Here is a 25,333-nt window from a genome sequence, read left to right as displayed (position 1 = left end):
GCTCTTCAAGTAGCCGCAGGGCAAGGGCAAGAGGGACAGGAGGGTGTAGGACTAGCTCAGCACCACGGAGGTGGGAACGGTGGAAAGGGTGGATGCCGTGCCATGCTCCAGGCTTGGTTCTGCTTTAAACTGGACCACGTTCCTCCTCAAGTAAGAAGCCTCTGACACTCCCCATCCCCTCCAAGACAGAAGAGCCACACACCATCTAGATGCACCCTGTATTTCCAGCTTCATTTCCGGCCCCTCTCACAGGCACCCTCCATGCCAGCCACGGTGGATGCCTCCCTTTTCCTGCACGTTCTTCATAGCTCTGGGCTCAGGGGCTCTTCTTTCTACCTAAACTCTTCTGGAGAACTTACTCTTACCTCTGAGCACCCAGCTCACTGCCCTCCTCTCCTAGCGCCTCCAGGCAGTGTTTTCAGCAGGCTTATACCTCAGGGATGGCCCAAGGGCAGCTGCCGTGTGCAGAGCTATTCCACACTGTACCAGGCCATTTAGTCCCGCCTGCCCCAGAGGCTCTGACCTCCTTTAGGACATCCCGCTCTCACCTTTGCAGCCCAGTCTCGGACACACAGCCAGCCTTGTGTGCACGCACATTCCTTCTCTTTTGCGTATGTGTGTTGTGCAGATGCACACTCTGAATTCACACAGGCTTTGTGTGTCTCAAAAGAGCTAGAGACCAAGGGGCTAAGAGAACAGAATAAGAGGGAGTCAGGAGGCCCAAGAAGCAGTGCTTTGGCTTTGCCACAAACTCACTTATGAATCTGGGGGACTCATTTAATCTTTCAGGGCCTGAGTTTCTTAAGCTATAAAACAAAGAGTTTGAGAGAAAGGACCCTTTAGCCCTATAAGAGTCTCTGACCCAGATGCTGTTTCTTCATTACCGTAATTAGAAGAGTCCAGTGAATTAACAGCTGCTCTCTTTAGCATTAAGTGTGATGTAGACTTTTTTCTGGCTACATTAAAGCCTATATCTGTTTTTTTTTATTATTTTATTTTATTTTATTTTTTTGGCCGTGCAGTGCGGCTTGCAGGATCTTAGATCCCCGACCAGCGATGGATCCCAGGCCCCCTGCAGTGGAAGCACAGAGGCCTAACCACTGGACCACCAGGGAATTCCCTAAAGGCTATATCTGAAAGGGAAAGAACCGTTACTAGTTAAAGAATGTTAAATGTGGTATTTATGCTATAAGTCCAGTAACTTTCAATAGTCGTAAGAATATTAAATACTCTAATAATACAAATGTGATAAATTTAATTTAAAAAATGTTTAAATCCCGGGCAAAGCAACAATTAACTAACTGTGCCTCAAGGGGCCCAGAGAGTTGACTTCCTTTTAAAGCTAACACAGAATTTCATACCTGTGCTACTGGCTACTGGTACAGCAGTGGTAAAATACACCTTCTCAACTTTAGATGCTTGCTGCTGGAAAAAAAAAAAAAAAAAAAATCACATTTATGGCTACTCAAATATGGCAGATCTCCAAGGGCCTAAAGCCTCCCCAGTTGTAATGGTCATCCAAGAGGACAGAAACCCCTCAGTGTTCAGGGATTTTTGTACTGAGCCATGTTTTTGTTTGTGCTCTGACATGAGGTCACCGCACTGTTTGACATTCAGTGCTGAAAATGTAGCCGGCTTTGTCCTCTCCCTACTCCTTGGCTGTCTCCCAGCTGCCTAATCCAGTAGGTTCTGTGCACCCAAAGGCTCCTCCAAGGTTGCTTTTCTCACGTGGATGGTCTTCTCAGACGGAGCCCCAGGGCTAGCTTCCCCTCTAAGCTCTCCACTCCCTGCCAACCCCCAATACTTCCATGAGACTGGGAAGTTCTTTTTTCCCCTCAAGGGCTAAGCTGCATGCTAAGAACAGGCTAAGACTCCCTCTCACAGGCAGAAGACCCCCTGTGAAGGCCCTGGGCAGTGTGCTGTAAGCTGCATGGGGCACGTGCTCAAGGCTAGGCCCTGGACTCAGTCACACATGGATTCAAGTCCAAGCTCAGCCACTTAGTTGTTGAGGTCAGACAAGTAATTTAACCTCTTAGAGTCGCAGTTTCCTCATCTGTAAAAACAGGGACGCCAACCAAAGACTCTCCCAAAGGCCCCCAAAAGGATGAAATGAGATGATGTGTGTGGAGCCCGGGGCACACCATGAGCATTCAGCAAACACTAGCTATTTATATGATTACCAAGTAGGACTATCGCGTCATGCCCAGAAATCACCCCTCACTTTATTACACTTCCGATTCAACTAGCTATAGGGTTTCTGCTTTCTTCAAGTCTTATATTAAAAAGGGCTTTATCTTTCATCCTTTTAAGGAAAAAAAAGTGCCTCTAAGATGAGTCTAGGAGGAACGTGAAAGCTTCTGGCTAAGTTATAGGAGAGGACACTATAAAATAATGATGGAGAAATGAGACCCATACTTAAATACATGAAAATGAATTGGGTGGAAAATGAATGAGGTGTTCCATGCAGTTCCCCAGGGCAGATCCCGGAAAAGAAGATTAAAAACTACATGGAGGCATGTGGTTGCCAGAGGGGAGGAGGGAAACAGGTGAAGGAGAGTAAGAAGTGCAAAAATCCAGTTGCAAAATAAATGAGTCATGGGTAGGAAATGTACAGTGCGGGGAATACAGTCAGTAAGTATGTAAATCTTAGGATGGTGACATATCGTAACTAGACTTAACACGGTGATCATTTTGAAATGTACAGAAATATCACTATGTCGTGTAGCAGGAACTAACAGAGGTAGGTCAATCATACTTCAAAACAAACAAATTCATTGAAAAAGAGATCAGATATGTGGTTAGCAGAGGCAGGGGTAGGGTGGGGAGAAGGGGAATTGGATGAGGGCAGTTGAAAGATCCAAATTTCCAGTTATAAGATAAAGAAGTAATAGGGATGTAGTGAGCAATGTGATAAACATGATTAACACTGCTGTAGGTTAATATGAAAGTTGTTAGAAGAGTAAATCCTAAAAGTTCTCATCACACGCACACATTTTTTTCTATTTCTTTAATTCTGTATCTGTATGAGATGACGGATGCTCACAAAACTTGTGTCATTGTGCTGTACACCTTAAACTTATACACTGCTGTATGTCAATTATATCTCAATAAAACTGGAAGAAAAAAGAAAAAAATGCCACTATCATAAATGAGAAAGTATGATCACTTTCTGTACATAGCCATCAGCAAATCTATGAACAATAAAAATAATGAAAATAATTTTCTTTCTTTTGTTTTTTTTTTGGCCTCGCCGCACAGCATGCGGGATCTTAGCTCCCCGACCAGGGACTGAACCCGCGCCCCCTGCAGCGGAAGCACGGAGTCTTCACCACTGGACCGCCGGGGAAGTCCCTGAAAATAATTTTGAATAATGAAAACAACAGTACCAACCAGAAAACCCAACTACATGGAGGCAGATTGATTGGGTCATAATGCTGAAAAGACCCTTCCAGTGACTCTGGCCACCTGAGACTGGAACTAGGCTGCCTCCAGAGGTGGTTGGCACCTACCCCATTTATGGAATTTGAGTACTCACTATTTAGCTCTAACCTACCTTTCCAGTTTGTTTGATTGCATCATACATCCACCCAGACTTTCTCCCACTTAGTATATCCTTTTCTGCATCTAAATCCTACTCATACTTCAAGGCTCACCTGACCTATATGCCCAACTAACAAGCCTTTGGTCTCTAAACCCCTCATCTGGCAGCACGATGTAGCAGTCAAGAGCATGGGCTCTGGGATTGGTCTGTCCGTGCTTCGCCACTTGTAAGCTGTGTGACCTTGGGCTAGTCAATTAACTTCTCTGGGCCTCAGCTCTGCACTGGTAAAATCATTATCTACCTCCTAGGCCTGTTGTGATTAAATCATTAAAAAGTACTTAGCATGGTAAGTGACATCTAGAGACACAGACATATAGAGACAATAAAAAGATCAGTGGTTGTTTAGGGAGAGGGGGAGAGGGAGATGGGATGAAGAAGTGAAGCAGAGGAGATTTTTAGGGTGGTGAAGCTATTCTGGATACTGTAATGGTAGATATATGACATCACGCATTTGTCAAAACCCACAGAACCATACTATACCAAGAGTGAACCCTAAGGTAAACTATGAACTTTAGTTAATAGTAATGCATCGATAATAATTCACCAATTATAACAAATGTACCAAACTGATGCAAGATGTTAATAAAAGGGAAAACTAGGCTGGCGGGGGCAGGGAACAGGAAGTGTATGGAAATTCTCTGTTCTACCTGTTCAATAAAACCTAAAAAAACCATAATCTAAAAATAAGGTACCTAAGGTAATGACTGGCAAATGTTAGACCCTCGATTTTAAAAAGTGCTTAGTTAGCACAGTAAGCCTATACACATTAGTAAGGGCTCAATAAATTACAGCTATTGTTATTTTTTATTACCATTATTTTTATTTGACACTTTAGCTACTGGTAGTGTTAACTTTCTTTTAGGCATTTTAGCCTTTTTAACTAGAATATAGGTTTTTATGAAAAGGAGATCGTTGTTTTTTCACTTTTCCATATCCCCAAGAGTATCCTGTGTGGTATCTGATAAATAGCAGGCCCTCAAAATATATTCAATTGAACGACCAAGTCATTTCCTTAGTCATCAAGACCACACACTTCAGTAGAAAATGGCACTACGGTTTGCTCTGGGAGCACAGATCACTTCTCTGACTTGGCTACTGCTGTCTGCTTCCATCTGATGGGGTCACATCAGTCCCTCATCCCAGTCTGGACTCTGCCTTGGACAAGAACCCGCTTTCCTGAAATGTTCTCAGGCTCTCCTATCCTAGCTGACAGGATTAGACCACAGCTGAAATATCCAGGTAAACTTGAAGGCCGTTTCTCTGCCCCGACCCCTTCACTGCAGGTACTGACTGCAGCATTCCTGGGTTTATACTTGCTTGATTATGGGGAAATGACTAAGTGTTAGAATGACATGTTTCAGGGTGGATATCACAGCCATTTTCCTTTTTGAAGTAAAAGCCTCTGAACATGTCACCCATGGAAATACACATCACCCCACTGGATCCATTTCCACATAATACTTACAATTTGTTCTTGGGTGTGTGGTGAGCTGGTGGCACCATTCAGTATCCACTGTAAGTTCTGTTCTCCCATGACGAGGCTGGGCTGCAGGAGAGCCGTGCTGGGAGTCGGGGTGATGGTTATAGTGGGATTACTAGTTAGGACAGAGTTGGCATCCAGGGGCAGAGTCTGGACCATGGCCGGCAGGGGCTCAGTAGTACTCTGTGGTTGAGGCGGTGCTGCCATGGCTGACGCCACTGCCGCTGCTGACGCCAAAGCCCCAGCGACAACAGAAAGTCCCGGCACGATGGGCTGCGGTGCCTGGGGGTGCGGAAGAAACTCTTGATGATTAGCAGCAAACTGTGTGCTGTGGGGAACAGGCACTTCTGGAGGTTGTAAGAGAGCAGGGGGGTTGCCATATGCAGCTTGCTGGGAACCAGTTCCTAGGGAGGGAGCAGGCAGAGGAGCAGACGGTGCTGAGGCTGGTAGTAGAGGCTGGGGTGGCTCGGAGATGCCAGGCTGCAGTATAAGTGGAAGAGATAAAGATGCTGAATGTCTTGTGGATGGTGGGACATCACTGACTGACTCTGCATCACCATTAAAATTTTCAATCAAGGCAGCTGGCAAGAAAAAGAAATAGAAATATATATACATATTCCAAGCCTTATATGAGCCACAAAAACACAGTCATTATGGGCTACACCAAAGACAGCTGAAGTCTGTTACAGTTGATTCCTCCAATGCTGGCAGGCTGGCTTTCTGCTTTTCATTTAACGACCCCACTGGTCAAAGCACCGGGCTTCACGATCAACCTCACTTTCTAAACGTGAAGACCTAGTATGGGTCTAACCGTAAAAAAATGTGTCCTACAGCTTTTCTGGAAAAGAGCTTAGACATCCTTTTCTTGGCATATGATCAGTGAACACACTTTCTGACTACTGAAAGTGAAGCTTCACGGACAGATTTTCATTCAAACACAGTTTGATCTACACATCTGAAGTTTGGTTTGTGGATCCTGCCCACTCATGAACGGAGGTGTCACATCAGGAGAAAGAGCTCACAACTCCTCTCACTTTTTAAAGCCAACAAGAGCTTTTGGAAAAGGGGACCCTCTTCTTTTGAGGGTCCAGGGAAAGTAGATCCTCAAGTAAACCCTTGATGAGGGAAGTAGGGGAAAAAAAGATGGAATTGAACTGAAAAGCCCATCCTTTTCTGACCCCTCACTGAAAGTACACTTCATTAAAGGAACTGAAATATTTCACTGTGCTTGACATCTACACTGTGTCAACAAGTGTGAATTCCCATTCCCAGTGCAGAGATTTGGGCAGGAAGAGAGTCTGTATAACAAACCTGTCTGTTGAGGATCTTCCCGAATTGCTGGATCATCTGACTTCTGGAACAATGGTTCAAAAATGATTGCTGGTGAAAGTGTGCTGAAAGTGTTCTGGCCCTGTGTCAGAGACAGAGACAAAGGTGTAAGGCTCGCCATCCGAAAGCAGGTCTTCACCACGAGAGCACACAGAGCAGCAGAACTAGAATAATCTCTGGGGCTTCCCTGGTGGCGCAGTGGTTAAGAATCCGACTGCCAATGCAGGGGACACGGGTTCGAGCCCTGGTCCAGGAAGATCCCACATGCTGCGGAGCAACTAAGCCCGTGCACCACAACTACTGAGCCTGCGCTCTAGAATCCGTGCGCCACAACTACTGAGACTGTGTGCCACAACTACTGAAGCTTGCACGCCTAGAGTCCGTGCTCCGCCAAGAAGAGAAGCCCGCGCACCGCAACGAAGAGTAGCCCCCGCTTGCCGCAACTAGAGCAAGCCTGTGCGCAGCAACAAAGACCCAACACAGCCAAAAATAAATCAATAAAAATAAATAAATCTATTTAAAAAAAAAACTAAATTACTAGAATGATCTCTGGTTATGCTTCTTGTTTCTAACTTCTCCTTTCCCAAGGTGACATTTATTTCCCTAAGCCTCAGATGCTGAAGATCTGGGTCCTCAAACACTCTAAAGCAGGAGTCGGCAAACTGACTTGCTGGCTGAATGCCTGTTTCTGTAAATAAAGTTGCATTGGAACAGGTACTTCTGTTCATTTCTGGATTGTCTAGGTTGCTTTTGCACTGCAGTGGCAGATTTGAGGAGTTGTGACAGGGGATGTATGGGCCACAAAGCCGAAAATATCTATCTGGTGCTTTTCAAAAATTTTGTTGACCCCCGCTCTAAAAGACCAAATTCTACATAAAAATGGGGTTGTATATTTACTACTTGGAACTTGCTTTTCTCATGTAATAACATAATAATAACACAATAACAACATCTTGTGAATATCTTCCAAGGATATTACACAATGTCTATGCTATTCTAATATGTACACATGGTAGTGAATCAAACAATATAAGGAAACTTATAATGACAGACAATAGTGATGGCCTTAGACTCACTACTGTTTGTCATTGCAAGTTTCTTTGTAACTTACAACTAAAAAAAGGTCAGAGGCATTTATGAAAAAATAAGATATGAGAAAGCAAAAGAGAGCACCTAGTGACCCGAGGGCCTGACTGCTGACAGGCACCACCTCCAGGCTTCCCTTCAGCTAAGGGAAGGGGAAAAACAGCAATTCTTTTCTCTGCAGCCCACCACCACTTCGCATTTTGTGCAGCAAGGGTGGCAAAGGCAAAACCACGTTCAAGAGCCCAGGGAGCAACAGAAAGAAGTGAAGCAGAGGGCAGGGGCTGTGGCAAAGCCTCGGCCACACTTGCGGGCTCAGCTGAGGGCGGCCACGGGCCACACACAGGGGGTCACCAGAGCTCAGGGCTGGTTCAAAACCTGGATTTTTACATGAAACCTACTGATTTATAATTGAAAACAAGCAACGGAAAACAATTTAAAAGCACGGTACAGACCGCACAAAACCTATCTTCAGGCTAGACTTTGACCTGGTGCCAGCTTGAGCTTTAAGGGCATTTTGCATCAACTTTGCTTCTGGGAGGGGGAAGGATCTCTTTGGGGCTGGGCAGAAGCACGGCGAGTGGAGCTGTCCACCAATCTAGAGGGCCTCCGAGATGAACTGCCCACTTGAGCCAAGAGAGTCCAATTATTCTACCATGACTCCACAACTGGCAGAATGCGAGGGGAAGTTCAGTGAAGCTGATGGCCTGCATGGTAGAAGCTGAAGGCAGAAACCTATGTAAGGCTCCAGCTTCTAGCCCAGAGGGAGTTAAGAGTCACAGGCCAAAACAGTGCCTTCAAACTTTTCATCATGACACAAAGTAGGAAATATATTATATATATATATTTCATGTTACATACATATCTGTATGTACGGCTGAAACAAAACTCTATGAAACAGATCCTATCTTTACTACGTGCAATGTCTTCTGATATTTTCTACTCTACTGATGCCCTTAAAGTGTTGATTATAAGCCACTATTTTATAACGCAATAAAGATGTGCCACCCACTTTGAAAAATGGTGAGCTAACGACCACCACTAAGCTATAGTTACAGCTTTGCAACTCCTTCATGCTTGTTTCTTTTGTTCTACCTGTTTAGAAATCATTATCAGGAACAACACTGTTAAAAAAAGGAATGAGTCCGTGTGACTTCAAAAGATTATGCGCAAGAATGTTTACAGCAGCACTCCCGTAATGGCTCCAAACTAGAAACTATCCAAATGCCCAAGGGCAGTCGACCGAACGAACTCTATTATATATTCATTTAGTGTAATACTGTTCAACAATGAGAATGAATAATCTATTACTAAATGCAACAACATGGATTAATTTCTCAAACAAAACGTTGCAAGAAAGAAGCCAGCACAAACAAGTATACACCACATGATTCCAATTATACAAATCACAAAAACAGAGAAAACTCATCTTAGGTTGTGAGAAGCTATGACAGTCGTTATCCTTAGGGAGAGGTAATGGCTGTTAGGGGGACTGAGGGGGTCTTCTGGGGTGCTGGGAATGTTCTGTTTCTTGATTTGGGTGCCAGTTACCTGGATATGATGAATTGTGATGATTCATCAAGGTGTACATGATAGGTGTGTACTTTTCTGCATGTATATTATACCTCAATAAAAAGTTTTTCTTAATTAAAAGAAAAAAAGGAAGGTGCTGAGGGGACTGGGACTCAGCCACTACCAGGTTTTAAGGCAACAACCCTGGGGACAGAGTGAGTGGGAACTGCCCCCCAAAGTAGAAGAGACAGAACAGGCTAAGCCTCTGGGGCCTGGAGCAAAGAGACACAAGAACACTGAGCCGTCTGGGATCAGGATGGATCCTGAAGCTCAGAAGCCAAAAGGCCCAGCGGGCCACTCCCCAGCACTTCATCCCCAGCACTTCATCCCAAGTTCACTCCTAGGACACACAAGCATGTGGCTGCCCAGGAACCTGTAAAATGATGATTTCATAAAAATATATCATTTGATTTTAACAATTCATCATCATTTTTTTTTTTTAAAGCAAGCAGAGCAAAATTAATCCTATTACTTCAAGGAACTGTGGTCTTAGTTGAAAGACTAAAAATGAGCCTATTTCCAATTCTGGGATAAATGCTGGGTGACAAGGAGACAACACATAATTTGATTCCAAGGGACAAGAGCAGGCCTCTCTCTTGCTGCTGTAAATTATGGCAGAAAAAGCTTTCCTTTTTTTTTTTTTTACAAGTACTCAATGTCCCCTCATATGATTCCTCACCTGGTGACCCCAGGGCTTCAGAAAGCTCCTCAGTCATATGTCACAGCCCCAGCCAGGGAGTGGATGCCTAAACCATTTCATATGATCTCTTGAGATTAAGGAGATATTATACCAAGAAATTTTAAGTTGTGTGGCTTAGAGGGCAGTCTTGGCCACACAGTGCGTTAGTTTCATTTAGAGCATTAGCTCTGAAATGTGAATATGCCAAACAAGCATATGAAGCGCTTCTTTCATGTTCTTCTTTGTTCTTCAGATTGGTTAATTCCTACTGATCTCTTCAATTTAACTGATTCTTTCTTCTGTCATTTCCAACCTGCTGTTGAGCCCATCCGGCGAATTTTAAAATTTCAATATATTTTCAGTTCCAGAATTTCCATTTGGAACATTTTTTTTTTATAGTTTCTATTTCTCTGCTGAGATTTCCTATTTATTAAATCATTACAAGCATATGCCTTTACGTGCTTGAGCATTTAAGAGCTACTTAGAAATGTCTGCCCACTAATTCTTATTTCTAGCTCATCTTGGGGTCAGTCTCCATAGGTTACCTTTTCTCTTGAGTAGGGGTAATGTTTTCCCATGTCTTCTTCTTCTTTTTTTTTTTTTTAATATTTATTTATTTATTTGGCTGCACCAGGTCTTAGTTGCAGCACGTGGGATCTTCGTTGTGGCATGTGGGATTTAGTTCCCTGACCAGGGATCGAACCTGGGCCCCCTGCATTGGGAGGGTGGAGTCTTAGCCACTGAACCACCAGGGAAGTCCCTTCCCGTGTCTTCTTATGTTCAAAAATTTTGGATAACCCTGGACATTGCAAATGATATGGTGTAGAGACTAAGGATTCTGTTACACTTCTTGGATGAGTATTTGGTGTTTGCTTTAACATTCCGGTGACTTGGCTATGCTCCAACTCCAAGCTCTGTCTTCCCTGCAGTGGATGGCAGCTGTAATCTTTGTCCAGCTCTTTAGCCTCAGCTGGTCTGCTTAAGTGTCTGCCCCACACACCCACAGTTCAGGGGTCAACTAGAGATTTGGACACAGCTTATACACAGAACTCAGGGCAACCCCCCCATTGTGGCACTCTCCTTTCCGGGCCAACCCCCCGACTTTCCAGGTGCTGTGGTAGCCCTGAACTCTGTCCTCTGGTTAGTCAAGCCAGTAAGACGGAGTGTTTACTGAGCCTGGGCCATTTTGTTTGGTATCAACCAGGACTTGCCCTGAGATGGATAAACCATAAAGCCTGGAGACCCGTCCAGCGCCTTTGCTATCTTCCCAGTGGCCCCTCCTTCCAAGCGTTACCTCTGGCTGTTTGGGTTGCTCTCTGGTGCCTTCAAGCAGTTGTTTTTATATTTTGTCCAGCATATACAGCTGTTTTCTGTGGGAGGGCTGGTCTGATAAGAGCAGTTCTGCCATTACCAGGAGAACCCAGGCCTTGGTGTGCTAATATAAAATTGCAGTGTCAGGTGCCCCTTCCAGAGGATACTCAGTTGGTTTGGGAGAGGCCCAAGAATCTACGTTGCAGAAGAGCTGCAGATGACTCCACCATTCACAATCTGAGAAACACTTTTTTTGTTTTTTTTTTTTAGGAATTGCTATCTATCCATTGCTATTTATTTATTTATTTAGGCCGTGTTGGGTCTTCGTTGCTGCGAGCGTACTTTCTCTAGTTGCGGCGAGTGGGCTTCTCATTGCGGTGGCTTCTCTTGTTGCAGAGCACGGGCTCTAGGCCAGCGGGCTTCATACTTGTGGCTCGCAGGCTCCAGAGCGCAGGCTCAGTAGCTGTGGCACACGGGCTTAGTTGCTCCGCTGCATGTGGGATCTTCCCGGACCAGGGCTCAAACCCGTGTCCCCTGCGTTGGCAGGCGGATTCTTAACCACTGCGCCACCAGGGAGGCCCTGAGAAACACTTTTTCACAGCATTCCTGAGTCACTCAGTCTCTGTTCAAATCCTTCCTATCACATTGATTCCTCCTTATTTATTATGCATATACTCACAGAAAATCTGACCTAAGCTATATTTACTTACCAGAGAAAAACAACAAAAAATGCACACTTAACCACCAGTGTCGGTGACCCAGTAAAGCTCACAGATCCTCTTGAAGGAGCATAAGCTCAGGATTGATGCGGCAGTTTGCAAGATACATCATGGAGCCATGGCAACGGCAGAGGGAACCAAAGCAAGCAGATCAAGAGACACTGGTATTGTCCCCTAGCGGAGGGCCTGTAGCGGAGGTCCTCCTCAGAACCCTCGTGTAGTGAGCTCAAAGAAAGGAAAAAACTGACTTTGGTCAGACTGGCAGGGCTTGAGAAAAGTCTGGAGACGGAACCCTGGCTCCCCCTCACAGTGGATGAATTTTAAGCTCCTCAAGGCCAGACCACAGCTACTTGCTCAGCACCAGCACTCTGCCTGACGGGGTAGCCACTCAAGAAATATTTGCTAAATGAATAAAGACACACATTTTCTGGGGCAGGAGGTTATCAAGTGAGTGATCTAGGTCAAAAGGCACTACACGTCAGAGAGAACAACCTCTCCAGTGAGAGCTCTTATCAGGAAACAAGAGCAAAACGCCCTAAATGGTTAGTAACTGAACACAACTCAATCTGAAAGACTTCAAAGACTGGCCCTCCTCAATTTTCCCACCAAAGGGAGGGCTCAATTCTTGCACTTATTTTAATGGCACCCATAATCACAGGTACACTTACTGTATTGGAATTTTCTTGAAATTCGGAATCTGTGGACAGAAGGCTTAAATTCCTCAGACAAAGTGAGTGACTTGTATCCTGTGAAAGAAAAAAAAAATTCTAATTAAGTAACCAAAAAAAATCAGGATTTATAGTAGCCTATCAGGTAAGAAAACACTTGATTACAGTGGCCCTAAGGATCCAAATGTCTAGAGAGTTAAAAACCATTCAAAGCAAGGGCTATGTGAATTATTTCAATTTTTAAAATCCTGATATTCTTAAGAAGAAATCTCTTACATTTTTAAAGATAGTTAATAGAGTTTAAGAATTATCTCATGACTCAGGCTCCAGAGTAACAAAAGCTATAATAATATGAAATGGATAATATTTATATAATTGGTCTTACCACTGATAAAGCAATTTCACATGACCTCATTTACTCTTCATATAAACCTTCGAAATATTACTTCACATTCCCATTTTAAGTATGAGAAAATTAATTCTAAGACTAGCAGTGAACTGTCCAAAATCACACAGCTAATTAGCATAACACAAACCCAGCGCTTCTGACTGAAAGTCCATATTCCTTCCATTACATCACCGTGTCCCCAATATGGGCATCTCAGGGACCCTTACTCAGAGTGGTACTGAGGGGTTGTTATTCACATACGGCTGTCTGGGCTAGCTCTGAATTCTGGATTCCTAGAATGCCAGTTGGAATTCACATGCTTCATGTGGTAACCCTGCTTTACCTCATGGATCAGTTGTTCCCATTCACGCATGCATTCAACAAATACTCACTGAGTATCTACTATGTATTAGGCACTGTTCCAGGCCCAGGGATACAATAATAAAGAAAACAAAGTCCCCGCCACCAGAGAGCTTACATTCTAGTGTGGGGAGGGGGTGCAGACAAAAAACCAAATAAATATACAGTACACAAGACGGTGATACGTGCTACGGAGGGTAAGCGGAGTAGGGAAGGCCAGGGTAAGAGCTGCCCTTTTACTAGATTAGGGAAGGCCTCTTAGATAAGGTGGCCTTTGAGCAGATACTGAAGGAAAGAGGGCATGGGCCATGCACATACGTGGGAGAGGTGTTTCACACAGAGTATAGGAAGTACAAAGGCCTGGAGGCAAGTGTGGGCTTCCCTTGTTCAAGGAACCACAAGGCGGACGATACGGCTAAAGTGAAAGGAAGTGATGTAAATGAGGTGAGAGAAGTGACCAGGACAGTGTCTAGGGCCTTCTGGACCACTGTAAAGAATCTTTTACTTTAAGTGATACAAGAAACTACTGAAGGGTTATGAGCAGAGGACAGACATGGACAGAGTAGCAGTGGGGAGAAGAGTGGGAAAGGTGCTAAGAAAACCCCTCCGCAGGTGACTGCAGTAATCCAGGCCAAAAAATGACAGCGGCTTGAAAGAAGTAATCAGATCAGATTCTAGATATATTCTCAAGGTAGGGCTGATAGACTTTGCTGGTGGGTGGCGGGTATGAGGGAAGAAAAGGAGTCAAGAATGACTCTAAGATTTTTGGCCTGCTCCACTAGAAAAACAGAGGTGCCATTTACTAAGATGGGATAGACTGCAGGAGGAACAGGTTGGGACATGTCACGACTGGGAAACCTAGGTGACAGCTGGGTGGAGACATCAAGCACAAGGTTAACCCAGGCTGGAGATATAAATTTAGGACTCAAAGGCAATGTCGATGGCATTGAAAGATAAACAACCCAATCCAAAAATGGGCAGAAGACCTAAATAGACATTTCTCCAAAGAAGATATACAGACTGCCAACAAACACATGAAAGAATGCTCAACATCATTAATCATTAGAGAAATGCAAATCAAAACTACAATGAGATATCATCTCACACCAGTCAGAATGGCCATCATCAAAAAATCTAGAAACAATAAATGCTGGAGAGGGTGTGGAGAAAAGGGAACACTCTTGCACTGCTGGTGGGAATGTGAATTGGTACAGCCACTATGGAGAACAGTATGGAGGTTCCTTAAAAAACTTAAAAATAGAACTACATATGACCCAGCAATCCCACTACTAGGTATATACCCTGAGGAAACCAGAATTCAGAAAGAGTCATGTACCAAAATGTTCATTGCAGCTCTATTTACAATAGCCCGGAGATGGAAACAACCTAAGTGCCCGTCGTCGGATGAATGGATAAAGAAGATGTGGCACATATATACAATGGAATATTACTCAGCCATAAAAAGAAACGAAATTGAGCTATTTGTAATGAGGTGGATAGATCTAGAGTCTGTCATACAGAGTGAAGTAAGTCAGAAAGAGAAGGACAAATACCGTATGCTAACATTTTTTTGAAATGCATCAGGAAATAACATTTGTCTGTTATAACAAATAACATGAATAGAGAATGGATAGATGAACACATAAATAAATATGATAAATCAAATATATCAAACTGTTAGTGGTAGGATATAGGTGGTAGGTTTATGGATGTTCACTGTAAAACAGATTCAACTTACCTGCATGTTTAATTTTTTTTCATAATTAAATGTTAGAAAATAATTGGGAAAAGGGTGGGAGGGAGGGAGACGCAAGAGGGAAGAGATATGGGAACATATGTATATGTATAACTGATTCACTTTGTTATAAAGCAGAAACTAACACACCATTGTAAAGCAATTATACCCCAATAAAGATGTTAAAAAAAAAAAAAAGGAACCAGGCTCTGGAATCAGCCTGCCTACCTAAAGGGGAGTAATTACAAGCTTTGGATATTTAGGCAAGTTATTTAATTTCTCCTTGCCTCAGGTTTCTTTATCAGTGATATGGGAATAATAACAATACTGACCTCTTGTGAGTGAGATAATTCACAGAAAAACAGCACAGTACATTGTATATAGTAAAAATTCAGTAAATATTAGTTATTGTTACTAATAAAACACAGGGGGAGTTATTACTAATAAAACACATACAAATCACAGTCCTTTTAAAGGGATCCTTTGTTCTTTAAATATGAGAAACCACAGAATTAAATTACGCTGCCTTTCCCCAAATCAAAACTGTATTACATACTTTAAGAACCACATTATTCAAAAGGGGGTCAGTGTGCTTCAGTTTCGTTATCTATGAAATAGCAAAATAATAACCGTTCTCAGTTCCTGGTTCAAAAGACATAATTTACCCAATACCACATCAGAAGTAATAACAGTAAATCTATCCCAGGACCTCTCTGGAAAGAAGCTGTAGGAGAGGGAAATGCGGTGGAAGGGCTTTGGTAAAGAACAGACAACACCACCTAAAACTCTGCAGAGTCTTGTTCTGTGGTTCAGTGCCTTAAGGCAGTGGCTCTCAAACCTTTCGGTCTGCAGACAATTCAAAAGGGCAGGGGACCCCCCAGACTCCGCCTGGTTCTCCAAAGATGGATTAATGAATGTGTGAAGCAAATCATTAACTCATGTCCCAAACTCAAGTGCAGATGTACCATTTTATAGACATGAATGGGAAAATAACACCCTTTGAGAGCACCTGGCTGACACTTTGGAAGCCATTCTGAGACCTCCGGTTCCAAGACATCTCTTCCACCATACCTGACGGAGGGGAGGTGGAGCTGAATCAGGGGCTGAAGCACAGGGAGCCTGGTGAAATTTCTGGCTTCCACCACCTCATCACAAAGACATAGATCTCGACACTGATTTCTTCTCTCTCACTAACAGATTTAGAGAGAAGGCATTTTAACCTTTTATTTTGATATACAAACAACAGTTGCTGTTCTCTGGTGCCCAGATCAAAACAAGAGACAAAACACTGCACACCTCTGATCCATTGTGATTTAGAAGTGCACTGTATGAATTTCCTTTGTTATCGTGACCTTTCATGTGACTTTTGAGACTGTATTGAGTGCTGAATGTTTTCTCACAGCCATTACTGGGGCAGAAAAAGGGTCTTTCACCTGCAAGAATGACAAGAGGTATTAATTTTACCATAAAATCATTTCACTGGATTAAGACATGTACTTTCCCCTAACAGAGGGAAGTAAATATTCTAATAAGGGTGCAAGTAATAAGTTGGATAAATTACAAGTTAATCATTCCAGTCCTAAAATTTAATGTAGAGCAAAGCACTGAGAATGGCCTGCTCCTGGGAAGTTAAAAGAGAAGATTAGTTTTTTTTCCCCCCAGATTTCTTTTCTGAGAATCTCTGCATTGGTTTTATTTCTTAAGGTTGGACTCCTGAGGCCAATCTTTAGATCCTTTTTACCTCTGAAAGAAACTCAAACATTATAGGCGAAGGCCAAATGATTAGGCTTGCTCTCTCCACAAAGCTCTACAGGTCTCAATGGAAGTACAGATATTTACTGACTCAATGAAGGTTAAAAGATAAAAATTAGCCTAAACTCACCAGTATGTGTACGGACGTGAGTTTTAAGGTGGTGGCTTGCTGCAAATGCTTTTCCACAGCCATCATGATCACACCTAAGTAAGTTGTTTAAGCAGAGAGGATAGCAGTCATTAGCTAATAGACCTTTATCTTCAATATCTCTTGTAAATACAAACTTACATTAAAACAACTGCTCAGAACACTAAGATCAGCTCAGTGAAACTGGTTTTACAGATGGGAATGACAGGTCCCTGGAAAAGTAAGGTGACAAATCTGGGATCAGAGGGAGAGGTTGGCCCAGGATAAGTATTTCTTGTCCTACAAGTAAGGCACATGTTGAGAGCCCTAACAATACAAGCCTTCTGATGAATTACACAACAGAATTCTATTGACAATGAGAACACATACGGAAAATCTACTGCAAATGGAATATAAGGAATATCAGTGGTGGGTACAGAGGCTCTCACACAGGCATGGGGCCTGAAATACAACACTAGAACACAATCAGTCAGAACATACTGGCTGTAATGTAATTATCTATAATCTTCAGAGAGCTTTTCTCTTTTACTTTCTTGATAACCAAAGCTAGAGGTAATATTTCCCTCCTTAGAACTCCTAGGGCATTTATCTATATGCTGCTTTTATGGCACCTGTCATTCCCAATCTTATTTTAGCTCTGTGTGTATACATTTGTTATCTGTTCTCCTAGATTATAATTCCTTTGAGGGAAGGGTCCATGTAGTTCTTTACATCTGCTGTAGTCTTGCACATAGCAGGCATTCAGTAACTATTTACATGAAAATGAATGCATTTTCTTATAAGCCAACATATTTTATTTCTTTAAATAGAAAGCTTCTCTAAAGCATTTTACTTTTTAAGTACATAAAATCGTTGTGTCTAAAGCCCCATCTAACATTCAAGAAAAATTAGCAGTTTTAATCATGACAAAAATGCGTGTGACTGAATAGAAATCAGAGTCCCCTTGACAGCCCTATGGGGAAAAAAGTAACCCAAGCTTCACAGCAGCTGGAGAGTAACCAACCAGAATCTAAATACTCTTGCTTTTAGAGGGGCCATGACTCAGGAATGCATCTGTAATGTTTGAAACACATTTCCATTTAATTGGTGTTTAAGAGTTGACTGTCCCTGAAGACTTTTCAATTTCTAGGTATCCTAATGAGATGAGTGATTTGAGAACAGAAAGGTAGCATATTTAATGCCATGAACATAAGAGCAATCCCTCCTGTCAAATTCAAAGACATTGTTTATGGACCATTTTCAGTAATATATCTATATTACATTTAGGGGGAAATCCTTACAAACTGATTACCTTGTTAAAAATGTCATATAATCATCCCAAAGTTGTTCTTCAATCCCTGCTGAATGCCCAGAACCACGCTAAATGCTATGAGCAGAGGAGAAAGTAGATGATACAACTCCTTCCTTCAACCTTATTTTTATACATGCATCAATTAAATATATATGTGTGTGTCCACATATGTATATATATACATATAAATTGAAATCTACAGATAAAAATGGATGCTCCTATATGTTTGTATGTACACATGACATATTACAAAGCAACAACCGAACAAGTGATAAAAGAAAAAAATACCTGAACCAGTGGCTTAAGCATCCCTACCCCTCATTTCCCCTCATTTCCCCCTTCTCTCCTCACCTCTTCTTAGGTACGTATCCCTGCCTCTGTGCTCAAAGCTCTTTCAGCATCTCAGTCTCAGATACTGTCTGGTTACTTGTGGTTCTTTTCCACCAGGCTAAGGTTCTCAAAAGGAGAGCCGGTATCTTAGTATTTCTCTAGCACTGATAAAAGTACCCACCACGTAAGTGAGTTTCAACAAACGTTTCTTGAAAATAAAGGGGTGGGGAGGCTTCCCTGGTGGCACAGTGCTGAAGAATCCACCGGCCGATGCAGGGGACGTGGGTTCGAGCCCTGGTCCGGGAAGATCCCACATGCCGCGGAGCAACTAAGCCCATGCGCCAAAACTACTGAGCCTGAGCTCTAGGGCCGGCGAGCCACAACTACTGAGCCTGCGTGCCACAATTATTGAAGCCCACGTGCTCTGCAACAAGAGAAGCCACCACAATGAGAAGCCCGCACAGCGCAACTAGAGAAAGCCCGTGTGCAGTAACAAAGACCCAATGCAGCCAAAAATAAAAAAATAATAAATAAAATAAATAAATTTATTTAAAAGAAAAAAGAAAGAAAGAAAGGGAAAGAATGAGGCAGAGAGGCCACCATCCGCAGAGTAGGTAGGGATGCTCTTGGAATCCATCGCCACTCCTCCAGTCTGCAGTAGTTGGTTACAACTATCCTGGGGAAAGCAAACACTGCCCAAAGAACCAGCGAAGGGAATTTCCTTTCCACTTTGAAAAATTTTAGAGTACATCAAAACACTCAGCTGAAACCTTGCCAGTGACAAATAGAAAACAGCAGGACCCACCGAAATGGCTTTTCTCCTGTATGGGTTCGAATGTGCTTCCTCAGATCACTGAGCGTGGTGAAGTACTTGCTGCAGCCTTCAGATTCACAGTTAAACGTCTTCCCTGTGTGAAGCCTCTGATGTGCTTTCAGCCTGCAAGACATCCCAGAGAAATCCCCTTTGTCATAATGTACTACAGAGCCTCCCCACGTCAGCTTAATGTGCGTCAGGGTCAAGTGCGTAAGAATTCTACAGCCATAATACATTAGTATCCAACATTCTGTGCTCAAAGAGAAATTCAGAGAAGTATATGGCGTAGTGGTGTGAGTGTGACCCTGGAGCCAGGCTGCCTGGGACTCAAATTCTGTTCTCCTCTACCAGAAGGGGGACCTTGAGCCAGTTACAAAACCTCTCCATGCTTCCATTTCCTGAGCAGTGGCTGTGAGGGCCAGCACTCAGGACACTTCCTAGCACACAATGGGTGCTTTTTAAGTGTCAGCTAGTATTTATTATGTGTTTTATTTTTTTTATTATTATTTTTTTTTACGGGAGCACAGGCTCCGGACGCGCAGGCTCAGCGGCCATGGCTCACGGGCCCAGCCGCTCTGCGGCGTGTGGGATCCTCCCGGACTGGGGCACGAACCTGTGTCCCTTGCATCGGCAGGCGGACTCCCAACAACTGCGCCACCAGGGAAGCCCTATGTGTGCTATTTTATATGCAATGTTGAACACTAATATAAGTCTCTTGACACAAACGGTGGAAAAGGGAAATGGCTAAGTGGACCACTCCCCATTTCTTGGGGGTAGAGAAAAGTTAATCTTTAAGGTGAGGCAGGGAAGGAAGTGAAAGAAACCTTGGTTCCAAGCTCCTGAGCCAACAGGATATATATTATTCTATGCTAAATACTAAAATCCTGAGGCCAGGATGGCATTCCAGGAGATATGAATCCAGACACAAATGGACTCTGATTTTTAACCAACCCAGTATGTGTCAATCTTTAAGTTACAAGTTTCTCTAATGAACTGTCAACAGTTGAGCATTACTGTCCTCTTTAAAGCCCTGAAAGTGAACGTCTGTACTGTGTAGGGAGAGCTCTTCAGTCAGGACAGAGCTGGGGTCAGAGGCTGGTGGTGCAGGGAGGGAGGAATGGGCTGACCTGTATAGCGTGTTGAATGCCTTCTCACAGCCCTGCACGTCGCACTCAAACGGCTTCTCCTTCGTGTGCACCCGCACGTGGATCCTGAGGCTGTAGGAGGTGAGGAAGGCCTTGCCGCAGCCCTCCTGATTACAGACAAAGGTGTATTCTCCCCGGTGGGTCTTCTGGTGGGTGCGCAGGTTGCCTGCTGTGCTGTAGGTGCGGGGACAGCCCTCAAAGGTGCACTGGTACCGCTTTACCTAGCAGACAGAAGACACCTTGTCAGTGGGACAAAAGAGCTGCTCAGGGCCTAACTCCCCGCAGGGCTTGGCTCTCAGGAGATGCAGATGAAACACACAGGTTTTTATCATCAACACAGAAAACACCCTCTAACAAAAGTGGGGAAAATCTTCCCGTTGACCAAATTACACCTGGACGACAAATGATGCGAGTAATGCCCAAGAGACAAGCTTGTAGGTAGGTAAACACTCTAAACACTCTATAAGAACAGTGTTTTTGGACTAGTAAACGTCTACTCCCATAGGTGGGCACGTACTACTACACTTACCCATATTCAAATACAATTTGACTTTAAGGCTTGATTGAACATCCTGCCCTCTGGCACTATATCTTGATTGGAATTGACCAATGTTAAATTGAGTTTAAAACACTCTGAAATTTATATACTCAGTCACAGGCATACTAGCACAGTTATGTACTAGCATAATTGCCGCTGCATTATTTTCAGGTCTACAGAATGAAAAAAATGTACCATGAATTTCTGGGAATATTTGGTAGTACAACGTTTCTCAAACTGCCAGCCTATTGGTCTCCTTCCCACCATCACCCTTCTGGAAAGGGTGCTATCCACAGGTGCCTCTACCTCCCTCAATGCCTGTGGAACCACTCGGCCAGGTGGGCTTCACCGGACGAAACCATTCTCTTGAGCTTCCCGGAGGTAAAACTCTTTCCTCCTTCCCAATTTTCCTTTAGTATTTGAAAAAAAATCTCATCAACAATGCCTTCTCCTTCTGAAAACTTGTCTTTCACCACACAATACTTCTCTGGGGCTCTTTATCGTCTCCCCTGAGCCACTCACTCCTTTTCTTTAACCTCTAAATGTAGGTTTAGCCCAAAACTTCTCTCTCATCTCTCAAACCTTCCCCATCTCTCCACTGGTTCAGGGGAAGCATCATAGCCTTGGCTGGAGAAGACTGAATTCTGGCACTTAGGTTCAGGACTTTGGGTAGGTCTTTTCACGTCTCTGAACTAAAGATTCTTCATTTCTAAAAGGCAAAACTGAATGCCTGCCCTGCCTGTCTGACGGCGCTTCTGAGCAGAACGAAATGAGATAAAGCATCTGTGGAAAGACTCTGTCATTGATCTGATGCTACACACATCGGGGCGCTAGTTCCGCCTATTCTTCAGCTTTAGCAAAAACATCTTCATCCTTTGATCCTCATCTTTCTCCAAAGCTTCAGTCCATAGCTCTCACCACACGACTGGTATTCATTCAACAGTTAATGAACTACTATGTCCCAGGCAACAAGTTAGATACCACAGATAAAAAGGCGAACAAGACATAAAGCTCTGTCTTTAAAGAGCACCATTTTAATGAGGCAGACGCACACAAATTATCATACACTGTGCTGAGTCGGACAACAGATACACACCCGCGGTGCTTGGGAAGCATAAAAAAGGGAAACCTAACCCCTCTAAGAAAGACTGGACACAGTGAAGGCTCAGAAGCTGAGGCACTCTCTCTGAACTGAGGGTGTTTTTTGGTTTGCCTATTTGTCCATTTTTTAGGGATTAAACTGAAAGTGTTCCTCAGACAAACTGGAAGAGACGGGCATTCCAGAAAGAAGTAACACCTTGAGAACTACATTGGAGAGATAAATGAGTATGCCGGTACAGGGGACCACAAACACACCTGAGTAGGTAAGAGACTGGAAAAAGAATCTAGAAAAATAAGGTGAAGGCTCCTTAGTTAAGCTATGGAGTAGAGGAATAGGACAAGGGGAGCCATCAGTAGGTTTTAACCAATATAGCAACACAATCAGATGTGGGGTTTAGAAAAGATCATTCTGGAAGCTATGGAAGACAGACTGGAAGACTAAGAGAACAGAAGAAGGGGTAGAGATTAAGAGAAGGGAGACAATAGTCCAAGATAGAGATGAGAAGAATCTGAACTAGGGAAGTGATAGTGGACATCATGAGAGATGAATTGCAGAGAAATTAAAAGGGGAGAAATGAGTGGCTGTCGTGACAACTGGGTGCATGGCAGCGGTCGGGGAGAGGCAAAGTCAAGATCAACTCCCGTGACTGGGGCCTGGATGACCAAAGAGATGATCACATACCAATTTTGGACTGGATGGGGGTTGGGGAGAGACGATAAGTTGGGTTTGAGGTGCTGCCAGGTAGAAATGTCTAGTAGACAGACATATAGGCTGGAAGCTAAAAAGAAAGTCTACAGCAGGAGTCTCTGGTACACAGATAATAGATGACTTTACTGTACACTAAAGCAGGCTGGTTCAAGCCCCAGCTCTGCCACTAACTGTGTAACCTTTGGAAAATTACTTAAGCTGAGTCTCAATTTCCTGTTTATAACAAGGAAACAAAATCGATCTTTTTGGGGTTGTTGTAATAATTAGGAATAATCTGCGTAAAGTATTTCAATAACAGGGACTGACATACAGTAGATGCTCAGTAAAATCTTGGCTACAAGGACAAAGAACGGGCTCCTGAATGTCACCAGTGTTTAAGGAACTGGTCAAAGAAGAGAAGCCATTGATGGATGAGTGGGAGACAGGGCTGGGGAATTAGGAAGAGAAGCAAAGGAGACGGATGTCACAGAAGCCAGAAGATAAAGAGTCTCAAAGAAAAGAGAATGATCGAAATGTTAAATGTCAGAGAAAACAAGGAAGATAGGACTGGGAAAACTACTGGATCCAGCAGCTAGGAGTTCACCAATGACTCAGCAAGACTAGTTTTAATGGACTGATGAGGTCAGAAGTCTGGACGAAGGTGAATAAGGAAAGGCGGGGATAGAGACTGGAGATGGAGAGCAGCAGCACAAGTGGACTTTTGAGTTGATGAAGTGTTGTTTGTCTGTTTGAAGTAAGATAGGTCTTGAGCGTATCTGGAAGGAGAAAGGTCCTGGAAAAAAGCTGAGGATCTGGGAGGAGCATAAAGACCACAAGGATATTTAAAAGCCTGGGTGGAGGGAAAGCCTCAGGTAGGGGGAAGGACATTCAGTTTCAGAGGAGGAGGATCTGAGGTGAGGGTGCGTATGATTCAAGGGCCTTGTGGGCCACGCGGTCTCTCTCACAGCCACTCAACTCCGCTGCTGTATGTGACAGTAACCACAGACAATATATAAATGGACAAGCAAGGCTGTGCTCCAAAAAAACTTTATTTATGGACGATGAAATCTGAATTTTATATCATTTTCATATATCATAGAATAATGTTCTTTTGATTTTAAAAACAATTTAAAAATGTGAAAACCATTCTACAAAAACCGGCGTCTGTATGGATTTGGCCTGTGGACCACAGTTTGCCAAATCCTGAAAACCTGTGGGTGTGGGGAAGGGAGGGGCCCATCTCCCCTCCGGCTCCTTGCCCTTCTCTCAAAAGCCCATCTCCCAGGTTTGGAGAAAAGGGAACCCTCTTGCATGGTTGGTGGGAATGCAAACTGATACAGCCACTATGGAGAACAGTATGGAGGTTCCTTAAAAAACTAAAAATAGAACTACCATACGACCCAGCAATCCCACTACTGGGCATATACCCTGAGAAAACCATAATTCAAAAAGAGTCCTGTACCACAATGTCCACTGCAGCTCTATTTACAATAGCCAGGACATGGAAGCAACCTAAGTGTCCATCGACAGATGCATGGATAAAGAAGATGTGGCACATATATACAATGGAATATTACTCGGCCATAAAAAGAAACGAAATTGAGTTATTTGTAGAGAGGTGGATGGACCTCGAGTCTGTCATACAGAGTGAAGTAAGTCAGAAAGAGAAAAACAAATACCATATGCTAACACATATATATGGAATCTTAAAAAAAAATGGTTATGAAGGACCCAGGGGCAGGAGAGGAATAAAGATGCAGATGTAGAGAATGGACTTGAGGACACAGGGAGCGGGAAGGGTAAGCTGGGACGAAGTGAGAGAGTGGCATGGACTTATATAAACTACCGAATGTAAAATAGATGGCTAGTGGGAAGCAGCCGCACAGCACAGGGAGATCAGCTCGGTGCTTTGTGACCACCTAGAGGGGAGGGATAGGGAGTAGATATGGGGATATATGTATAGCTGATTCACTTTGTTATAAAGCAGAAACTAACACACCATTGGAGGGGTGGGATAGGGAGGGTGGGAGGGAGATGCAAGAGGGAGGAGATACGGGGATATATGTATGTGTATAGGGGATATATGTATGTGTATCGCTGATTCACTTTGTTATAAAGCAGAAACTAACACACCACTGTAAAGCAATTATACTCCAATAAAGATGTTTAAAAAAAAAAGCCCATCTCGCCTCTGGCTCCTTGTCCTTCTCTCAAAAGCCCAACCACCGATAGGATCTTGCACATGTCTTTAGGTTCCCCAGGCAAGCGCTCTCTCGCTCATTCATCCCTTTCCCTTCCCCATGTCACACAGGACATGCTCCATAAACATCTGAACTGAACTACTAACCAGGCATTCTCATGTGTCAGTGCCTAGCTTTGAAGCCAATCACTGCCAGATTTATTCTAAAACAGTGTCCCACATGTACCACCTCTCTGCTCAAATGATTAAGTCCCAATTCCCCAGCCTTGTATTCAAAGTCCTTCCAGGTCCTCTTCTGTCAACCAGGCCAAAAGCAGGCTCTGTCGAGGCCTACAGGGGACAGTAACCCCTTCCCTAACTGCAACACTGAATTCCCACTCGCCTGCCTTTGTTCTCTCTCT

The 25,333-nt window shown here is 43.5% G+C and overlaps 1 protein-coding gene across 2 annotated transcripts in view; it reads right to left on the bottom strand.

The window, feature by feature from the left end:
* Nucleotides 1-25,333, bottom strand: part of MTF1 (metal regulatory transcription factor 1) — a 39,935-nt gene that overhangs the window by 1,726 nt on the left and 12,876 nt on the right. The window contains exons 3-10 of one of the 2 annotated variants that reach the window (XM_007453792.1): nucleotides 20,388-20,626; nucleotides 19,252-19,383; nucleotides 16,808-16,881; nucleotides 16,222-16,358; nucleotides 12,443-12,520; nucleotides 6,393-6,492; nucleotides 5,067-5,662; nucleotides 1,362-1,425 (exon numbers count right to left, since the gene is read on the bottom strand). In XM_007453792.1, coding sequence (XP_007453854.1) covers nucleotides 1,362-1,425; nucleotides 5,067-5,662; nucleotides 6,393-6,492; nucleotides 12,443-12,520; nucleotides 16,222-16,358; nucleotides 16,808-16,881; nucleotides 19,252-19,383; nucleotides 20,388-20,626 — 1,420 coding nt within the window. Of the gene's footprint in view, nucleotides 1-1,361; nucleotides 1,426-5,066; nucleotides 5,663-6,392; nucleotides 6,493-12,436; nucleotides 12,521-16,221; nucleotides 16,359-16,807; nucleotides 16,882-19,251; nucleotides 19,384-20,387; nucleotides 20,627-25,333 lie in introns of both variants that reach the window. The other variant, XM_007453793.1, reaches the window with a different exon arrangement.

This window comes from Lipotes vexillifer, unplaced genomic scaffold (assembly GCF_000442215.2).
Source record: "Lipotes vexillifer unplaced genomic scaffold, Lipotes_vexillifer_v1.1 scaffold213, whole genome shotgun sequence".
Lineage (NCBI taxonomy): Eukaryota > Metazoa > Chordata > Mammalia > Artiodactyla > Lipotidae > Lipotes > Lipotes vexillifer.
The sequence above is the reverse complement of the archived record's forward strand: the minus strand, read 5'-3'. Positions and strand labels throughout refer to the sequence as shown.